At 46.0% G+C, this 10052-nt stretch overlaps 1 protein-coding gene across 1 annotated transcript in view; it reads right to left on the reverse strand.

The window, feature by feature from the left end:
* LOC117832201 (voltage-dependent calcium channel gamma-1 subunit-like) overlaps positions 1-9133 on the reverse strand; it is a 34262-nt gene extending 25129 nt beyond the window's left edge. The window contains exon 1 of the mRNA XM_034711224.1: positions 8893-9133. Coding sequence (XP_034567115.1) covers positions 8893-9133 — 241 coding nt within the window. The remainder of the gene's footprint in view (positions 1-8892) is intronic.
* Between the last annotated feature and the right edge of the window lie 919 nt (positions 9134-10052).

A 10052-nucleotide genomic window follows, 5' to 3' on the forward strand; every position in this document is an offset into this window, starting at 1 on the left:
CCCACTCAGCGTCGGTCGGGGGAAGCGGCTTCTCCTCACCCCCTCTGATCTCTGCGATCTGGGCGGAAAATGCTGAAACAAGGGCCGTGAGCTGATCATAATATGGCTTATAGGCCAAGAAAGGAGTTTCCTGTGCTATAACAACACCAGCTCCTGGTCCAGGAAACTGCTGTCCACATCTAAGTTCATATGGTGTGAATCCTGTCCGCAAACTAACTGAGCTCCTTACTGACATCAAAGCCAGTGGGAGAGCATCCACCCAGCTAAGTTTGTTTTGTGCACACACTTTGCTGATTTTACCTTTTAGGGTCTGATTCATTCTTTCTACCTTTCCCTGAGACTGTGGGTGATACACAGTTCCAAAGGCATGTTTTAGACCCAGCTGGGCTTCTACTGCTTGTAGATGTCTATTTTTAATATGTGTGCCATTATCAGATCGAATCTTTTTAGGGAAACCATGTGTGGGAATGTAGTGGTTAATCAAAAACTTCACTACTGTTTGTGCATCCTCTTTTTTAGCGGGTACAGCCTCAGGCCAGCCGGTGTATGCATCCACCGCCACCAAGAGGTATCTGTACCCTTTCACCCGATCAATCATGTCTGTTCTCTGTTGCGTCTAATGTTACACTCACATATGACCACACCTGTCTCTCCCCCCCCTTTTTTTGAAAAAGCACCGCATTGACTGAGTGTGGTTTTTCAGAAACATCCAAAAAGAAGGGTAAGGTGCAATCAGGAACTGCCAAGGTGGCTGTGTGCGAGAGAACCTGCTTTAGTGTGATGAAACTTTGTTCAGCGACCACGTCCCAAATTAATGATGCAGCGAGATTACGCATGCCTTGCTCATTAACCATAGCACGCAAAGGGGCTGTAAGCTCCGCATACTCCGGCACAAAATGACGACTGTAGCCTGTAAGGCCCAGAAATGAAAGCATTTGCTTCACGGTTTGTGGCTTAGTATGATGCAAGATAGCATCCTTGTGGGCAGGAGACACCCCTGTTCCTTTGTGAGAGACTACCCTGCCCAGGAAAGACACAACTTGTCTGCAGCATTGTAGCTTTTTCTGTGAAACTTTGAAACCGACTTCTAGCAATCTGCGCAATACTACATCCGTAGCAGCGAGGCAATCTTGTGCTGTGGGGGACGCAATTAACAAATCATCAACATACTGCACCAACACCGAGCCCAGTGGTAGGGGAAGATCGGTCAGCAAGTTTCTGAGTACATGATTAAAAATGCCGGGTGACAACACAAACCCCTGCGGCATCCTCGTGTATGTCAGCTGACGACCCGCATACGTGAAAGAAAAAATGTCACGCAGCGAGGGATCGAGCGGAAGACAGAAAAATGTATTAGCCAGATCTATACAACTGAACCATTTGTGCTCAGGGGCGACAGCAGACAGTGCTGTATATGGGTTGGGTACTGACAGTGTAGGGGTCGCTACAATGCGATTAATTGCCCTCAAATCATGTGCCATGCGATATTTTCCTGAATCTTGTTTTTGGACAGGCAGGATAGGCGTATTCCAATTGCTCTGGTTATCAATCAGGACACCAGCAGCTAATAAGCCATTAATGGTGTCTGCAATGCCTTCCTCTGCCACAGCTTTGTGTGGATACTGCCTCTGCCAGATTGGTCTAGAATCAGGAGTAGAAATTAGATCAAACGTTATGGGAGCGACAGTGGAACAAAAACCTACATCTGTCGGGCCCGAAGACCAAAGAGAGGTAGGAATGGCGTTTAGCATACCGGCAGCATCTGGATGATCAGTTTTTTCTCTGCCATGAAATCTCTCAATTTGTTGGTGTTCCAAAAGGACGGTGTCCTCTGTCGTCTGTGAGATTCAGTATGCTTTTTCTGATGGAGAATAAGACACGTGTGGGAGTTGAGTGGGTTCCCAGTCCGAAGCTTTTAACAGCCTTTTGGTCATGGGACCCAGTTCTTTGGCCTGATGCTCAGTATGTACAGCGAGAGTGATGTGTGGCGAGGAGACTTCAGCCATTTCATAATATTGTGACAATTCAGGACTCAAATTTACTGCTGCAACTATTCCCTCTGCACCCGCATACAAGCACGCTGAGTGTACCGGTTCTACCCTGCCCTCCATTACCTCAAAAGCCTCACGATACACCAAGTCCTCGTCACGGTCATAAAACAGAGTCACGTGGAGCGGGTCAGGTGGAGGAGCATAGGGATGCAACATGTGGAGCCAGGGCTTCCAAGCAGTGTACAAAGACGAAACTCCGCCCCCTTTCGTTGTCTCAGGTTGCACCAGCCCCCAATAGATGTCAGCCCACTGAGGCTCTGCACCAGGTGAATTGTCCTGACCCAGAAACATCTGGGACTGCGAGGAAATTCTGCTAACAGAGCAGTTGAAAGATTGTCCATTTGGAAAAGTCACAACCATACCGTCTGGGCTGCACAAAATAGATGCTGTGCAGGGGCTGCTGCATAGGGTGCTTGGGGCATGGGCGGCTGATACTGTTGTTCTTTTGAGGGTCTCTGTCCAGGCGCATACCCCTGCTGTGTGTGCCACGGTGTCATAGGGCAGAATCTGGAGATATGTCCGATCACGCCACAGGTAAAGCAATGCATTGGCTGACCCCCAGGTGCACCCCGTCCGCGTCCCCCTTGCCTGTAACCACCCCTCGCGAACCCCATCGGCCGCTGAGGCTGTCTGCACATGGGCTGCATAGGCGGATACGCCGGCGCAGTTGCAGGAGGAGCAACCAGCTGCTGAGGAGCATGTTGACCCTGTGTGGGCACAGGAGCCACTGGTTGCTGCATCATATGAGTGGTTGGTTTATTGGCCTTTTTATCATCCTATAATTTACGCCTCTCGCTGTCCAGTTGCATCTTAAGCAATTGTGCTGTGTTGTTTGACACCTCAGCATCATGGACTTTTTGTTTTTCTTCCACTTGCCGCACATAGTGAGCTAAATGCTTCTCCCACTTGTCTCCATCACATCCTAGTAAATCAGGGTTAGCTTGCATTTGTGCCTGCACTGACCTTGGCATTCCTTCTAAAATGGCTCTCCGGAACATAGCTGTCTGCAGCCTGTCCGAGCTGGGATGAGTTCCAGCTACACTGATCCAAGTGTCTTTACACCGAATGAAAAATTCAGGCATGCTCTCTTTATCTCTTCTGTTTAAGGTTAAAGAGTGTAATGCTCCCTCGAGCACTGGATATATGGTACGCATGGCAGTGCCTATGGCTGTAGCATAGGTCGTGAATAATGCATCATCTGGCACTATTGCTGTTTTAGCTTGAGCTTCAATTTTTTGTTGATCATGCAGGGGAAGCTGTCGGCCAATTAATGCTCTCCAGTCCCCCATCGCTATTGTCCAGCCGTTTGTCAGCTGACAGAATTTAGTCATCCACCCCTGTCCCCCTTCAGTGGGTGTAGGCATTTTTTCAGAAATGCAATTCATGTCCGTGAAGGAAAAAGGTTTATAGGCGGAGCTGCCATTGTTCGCAGTTAATATGGGGAGAGCGAGACCTGGAGCTAAACAGGGTTTAGATTTCCGAGTGTGACTCGCCACCGGTAACGGTGGGGTCGGGCGTCTCTCTGTTTCATTGTCATGTTGTGCAGGAGCATTGCAAGGTGTGCGTTCACTTAGTCCCCTGTTTGGTCGTCGCGGCGGGTCAGTTGGATTGTACATAACCAATCGGCCCACAAACTCAGCATCGTATGTTTGTTCGTCATCGTCGATGTAGCAACCATCTAACTCATAGTCCTGATCTTCGCTCTCTGTATTCTGATCTTCCTCCCTGTCACGGGGAAGTGCTCTCAGATTCCTGCATGTACCAGCTTGAACTCCTGTCTCCCTCAAAGCTCTATCTATAAATGGATTGCTAGTGGAGGGCGCGGGGGCAACACCATCCCCTGTGACTTGAGGTAACCCAGGCACGCGTGGCGTGGACTGGTATGCTGGCTTTATGGGAGGAATGTCCTCCCCTTTTGGCTTTTGTGTGGGACCGCTATCCCTCAGCTCATCCTGCACTTGTTCTATCTGCTGTATTTGTTCTGACAGCTCTGCTTGACGCTCCTGTATGGCCAGTGTAGTTTCCCGTATACATTCCTGCTGCAGATTCCATAAAGTCTGCAGTTCTTGGAGGCGTCCCCCTGCCTCTATGTCCTGCTCTAAATCTATGATCCCCCCCCTTTATTCTCATTGCAGGAGCCTGCATGATTCTCTGTGTGCTCTCTGTGTAACGCGGGGGAGAGGCAGGAGCCCATCTATGATCTGGCTCCGTCTGTCGTAACGTTAGGTCGGGGTAGAGCGGTGGGGGCTGTGCTCCTGCAGGGGGAGCACCCGGCACCGCCCCCGCCGAGCGCGGCGCGGGCTGCGGCCCCACGTGAGGAGCACCTCCCACCGCCCCTGTTTTTGTCTCCGTCTGTGTCAGAGTCTGTGTGGGGGTGTGACTGTTTACTACCGCCGCACAAGTCAGTGTCATCATGTGTACTGCCGCTTTTCTCTCCTCTTGGGCTGCTAATTCTGCCTTCCACTTTCTCCTAATCTTCCATCCCCCTTTATCCTCTTCGGCCTGGGTTTTCTGGAGCTGTCCTACCAGTACTCTCTCAGCCTTGGCGAGGTGTGGTAAAAGCTCAACCGGTTCCTCATCATTTGGGACATGACCCTGCTCCTGGAGCCATAGCCATGTGTCATCATAACCCTTCAGCTGCTTCTCTCTGCCTTTTTTGGGAAGCCCATTAGCCAATTGGAGTCTAATTAACTTCCACTGTTCTCCGACTGAGCTTGCTCCACACCCCCCGTATTCTTCACACTCCCTATCAAATTTTCCCTCCATCTCTCTCAAACCCTACAAATATATATTCTATTACTTATATAGTTTATAATTAGGGTACGGTTTACACGCAGCAAATGTACTACCGCACTATATATTTTATAATTCAGCTCACGTTTATACACTGTAAATGTACTACAACACTATATATTTTATAATTCAACTCACGTTCATACACTGTAAATGTACTACAACACTCTATACTGTTATGGTTACGAACACATACAGGTCTCGTGTGAATAGCTCATTGACCAGCACCTGCGCTTCAGTGAAACAAACTTCTAGGCTGAACTGGTTCAGTCCGGTTTCACTCTGGGGGTCAATTCCCAAGCGACAGATGCCTTTTAGACAACACGGTTCCTGTATCCAAACCACCCTTTCACCCACAGAAACCAGGATCAGCAGTGAAGAGACTCACTTCAAATGTGCTTGATCCTTCGAAGCCTCCCACGTTACAACAACCCCTTAATTAGTACTTTTAGCAGGGTAAGAATATACCAATTCTCAATGCTATTGGCCGGTCACACTTACACAGTAATTAAACTAGCCTCGTACTTGCTGTATCAATCGGCGCTGACTTCTCGCTAATACAGCATGTTTCGTGCAGGAGTGGCACCTGCCCCAGGGATTTCAACCTTTGGGACACCCCGGATACCAATATTTCCCTCTCGGTGGTTCCCACTTCCGGTATCAAGGAACCGGCGGCCTTGGTGCTTCTTTAATCCACACCTTTGTTTTACTCTGCTCTACTTTTTTTATTTTTTAACTTTTTCTTTTCAACAGAGTCGGGACGGCTTCTAAACCGTTGGTTTAACGTGCTAGGACTCTCACCTAACCCAGGTTCCCACCTTTCGGGCGTAGCCAGCTGTAGCGCCTTCAACAGCAGGCCCCCCTTTTGCTCTCCTCCTTAAGGGAGTTAGCCTATGTTGCAGCTTATACTGGTTTTCTTTTTCAATTAAACTAGGACGAGTGGGTTTGAGTGACTGCAAAAGTAAATTTAGAGTGGCCAAAATGCAGGACTTTGTTATAACAGGTGTCTGCTTACCTCTTTTTTTGTGGTAGCTACCCTGGTTTTGCCGTCACTCGTCTCACGTGCCCGTTGTGTGGTAAATCTCAGTCTGCACTTCTCACTCCTCCTTCTCCATCACGTCGGGGTCACCAATTGTTGGAGGACCTCTCTGAATGCCTGGTCCTCGCGTGTTCGTTTGATGAAGAAAATAGGAGGAGGTATTGAAGTTTCAAAAATCAGCTTTATTCTAAACACCAGTAGAAATTGCAAAGTGTACAGAGCTCTGGGTCTGACTATCGTGTCCCTGATCAACAACAGTGCTGTTCAGTTCGCGAAGTCTGAACTGACTACTTTTTCCCTGACCCAGTATTTATTAACACATAGGATGAATTTGAATTGTGCATAATTTGAGGGCGTTGCCTCCCCCTCATTGGCCCGAGGCGCGTCCACGTCCTCCTCGTTCTGACTCCCATCATACTCCTCAAGGCCTGAGAAGTTGTCCTGAAACGTGAAAGTTAGCGCACACACATTCCTGTCTACCCTCAAGGATAACGTTCTCTCATCATTCACCAATGCACATCAGCTACGTGTGGTCTGCCACCTGCCCCTCTTAATTCCTGGGATACTGAACCTATGTCTGCTGATGCATGGAATTCTCCCAAGGCCCTGGTTCCTGTTTTTGGCTACATTACGTCTTACTTTTGATATGTCGTTGTGACTACGACCTTCAGGTCCTTCTTGTTGTTATGGTTTTTCGCTATCAGACATGCAGTCATGGCGTTCTTTGGTTCTCAGTACTTTTCCACTCTCTCAGATGTTCAGGGTGACAGAGGCCTCAATACTGTACAGGTCTCAGTTCTCCGTGGTGCCAAGCTGCATGGTTTCAGTACACGCTATATTTGTATCTAAACACTCGTGATGATTAGTATATTTGGCTATATGAGTAAAATTAATATGATATAATATGATTAAGTAAATGAATGTGATTGAGTAAATAGTGACAATTGTGAGTATGTAAGAGTGAGGTGTGGAGTCCCATATCCACAACCCCCAAAATATAGGTGCCAAAGACTCGCAACCCCCACTGTCCCTCAAAATGTGATTTAATGTGACTACATTTCGCTGGTCTGCAGAAAATTACCCTACCTATATTAGCATGTGTCTGTGTTTCCTGTGCTGTTATGAATGAACCTGCTACTACTTATGCCTTTGTTAATTAACTGTTCACCAGCTCTAAACTTAGGAGTCATGTGGCAAAAAAGAAAGGCAGAAAACTCATTATATTATCTATTTCAAGGTTTAATTGAAATGTATTTACTAGTTTTGTTGATATTTTTTACTATAGTAGGCAAAATGTACTATTTTTAGATAACTTTAAAAAAATTAACATTCCAGAAGACATCACACGACCCCCCATTTGTGTCTGGCGAGGACCCCCCCAGGGGGTCCCAACCCACACTTTGGGAACCCCTGGTTTACACTATGTGGAGTTTGTGGTCCTGCTAATGAAGCTTAGCTCTGCAAACTGTTGCTTTAAGTTTTATAAGGTATACAGACTGAAAACTGATTTACTACAACATGTAGCACCACCCCTTGCTGATCACTTGTCATCTCAAATCGAGGAATCTTTTTAATCAAACCAGCACTCGGTAAGATCTATCTATAAAGCGTGAGAAATGTTCAGTTTGTGTTGATTTTAACGCCCCCTGTGGACAAAGCGTTCGCTGATTTTGTCTTGTACATGTGTAATTAGTGTCTTTTTACACTCAATGTTTCTCTCTCCCAGAGTCTGTAGCCTTGAAACACTGTATCCAAAGTGTAAAATTAATCTCTTGGTTTGACACCAACGCTTAATCAGAAGATCCAGGCTTTAAAAATAAGTAAATAGAAATAGGCACTTTTGTTGTTGATGCGCTGATTTGCTTTTTTTAGGGCATAATGAGGCATCAATATTGGTCTCATCTTGTTTCATTAAAGCTAAAAACTCTTCACAGAAGCTTTGATAGTAATGCTGGCATATTAGTGTTTTTTGAGAGGAAAAAAAATGTAATATATGACTGTCAGACTGAGCCAGAGAAATAAAAGATTAAAAGCATCTTATAATGTAAAATATGAATACATAGAGTCGGACAGTACGATGATCAGGGAGGAAGTGCTTTCCGTAAATGTTGCAGGAGATTTAGTTGATGTGAGGTAAAATGGATTTCATTTCTCATCTTACACTGAGTATCCATCAGCTTAGACAGAGCATCTTTGTGTTTCTGTCACATTAACTGTGAAGAATAGCAACGCTTCTCCATTACGCACCCACTTCAGCTGTTTGACTGCGCTTAATTGGATTAATTATCCATCTCTGTGGTACATAATGATGGTACAGTGAGAAAATGGCCACAGAACTGTTTCAAAATTAGTTCAAAGACACGTTTTTTGTCTTACTGTATTTTTTCATGTGTGTGAATGCAACAAACATGCACATAACAGTAGGACAGAAAAAACAGGAAGGGACAGACACATGAGAGGACAAAAAGAAGAGTGAACAGAAAAAAGCTCACTTTCTCTTCCTTTACATTTGATTATAATAACAATGTGTATCTATATAGCACCTGTCAATTGCACAAAACACACATGACTGTTACAGGTCTATTTTTTCTACCAATCTGATAGCCATTAAAATAATTTTTCTGTGTGTGTGTGTGCCTCAAGGTTAGATTTTTCTTGTGCACATAGAACAAATATTGTTAAAAGGGTGATTCTCTGTTGTTGTAAAAAAAAAACGTCAAATTCAAGGCTTCATTTAAGCTAAAATAAAAGGGAGTGGCTGCAGAAAAAAAACACTGTTTCTAGCTCTAAAGTCGTTTTTGTCGTTGTTTTGGTCCGCTGTGACCTCCATGCTACACTGATTATGACCACGGTCAGTTTTGTCCTTATTCTCACAAAATAAACACTCCTCAGGGTGATAATACATCAAGGTTTTAAGCCCTTGCATTTTTCCTCAAAGTCAGAATACATTAAGTGCTTAATCACCTTAGCCACGAGCACAGAAGAATCAAGAATCAAAAGTCTCCATACCTCCAGGTAAACTGATGGGGCCGCAGCCTTTGCCCTGAGGGTCCGCCTCCACGATGAAGATGCTCTTCTTGCAGAGCCTCCAGAGGCCAAAGTGGGCTGCCTCACAGGTGGCGTTGAGCTTCTCCACCCGTGGGCTGAGCACGGCCCAGTGGTCGGTCACCACCGCCGCCAGCATCGCTGACATGCCCACCACGATCACCACGGACGTGAGCTTCACCTTTGTCGCCTGCTCCTCAAACATGCTGCTGCTCCAAAGTAGTGTCTGTGTGTGCGTGCGTGTGTGTGTTCAGTGTGTGTTTGGCTGTCTATAGAAAGAGTGAAAAAACACCTGAGACACTCAAGTTCCCTTTTGATGTTTGTCTTCAGCTCCTTGACGAGGTGTGTTGACTCCAGATGTTCCCCTGTCTTATCTCCAGCTTCACTACACCTCTGATGTCCTCTCGTCTCTCCTGTCCTCAGCTCTTTCTGTCTCTTTCTCTGCCTGGTGCCTGGTGGTTAGTAAAAAGGGGCCAGATAACAGTGCCCTAGTTTCCTAGTCGCTCCTCTCCTCCTCTCCCTCCCTGGTTGCCTTTGGTAAACTTAGACCGTTTACCTTCTGGATGAAGATGTATTGCGATGTGTTAACATCTATTACGGCTAATATTGGCCATTCTGATGTTGATTCAGGCTCTTTTATTTGAAGTCTAGACTCTGACCAAAGATTCACTCTAACTACAACATCAAAGAAAATCTCAGGAGAACTTCCAGCCACCTTGACAGTTTTTTTTCAATATTTCATGGGCATGCCAAATAATGACATTACCAAACTATCAGTAATGAGTAACACTTTGTCACATCTCTCATTTCTTTATTCAGTTTGATCTGTTTTCAGCTCTGTGTCTCTCGGGCGCCGTGTGCCAGGGGACTCCGAGGAGGGAGATTTCCTTTATTAGTTGTCGTCTGATCTACTTATTCAGCCAATCAGCGGTTTAGCTCTGAGACAAAGGTCCCACCTGATCCCAGCAGCTGATCCAGATTCAGAAAGACAGAAAAAAAGGTTCAACACAAGACATCAGAAATGTCAGTTGAAGTTTTACTACGCCTGGCAGCAGAGAGAGAGTTCTCAATTTTCAGAGCTTTACATATCCCTGTTATTGATGAAATCCCGGCCTGGGTGTTCT

This window comes from Notolabrus celidotus, chromosome 20 (assembly GCF_009762535.1).
Source record: "Notolabrus celidotus isolate fNotCel1 chromosome 20, fNotCel1.pri, whole genome shotgun sequence".
Lineage (NCBI taxonomy): Eukaryota > Metazoa > Chordata > Actinopteri > Labriformes > Labridae > Notolabrus > Notolabrus celidotus.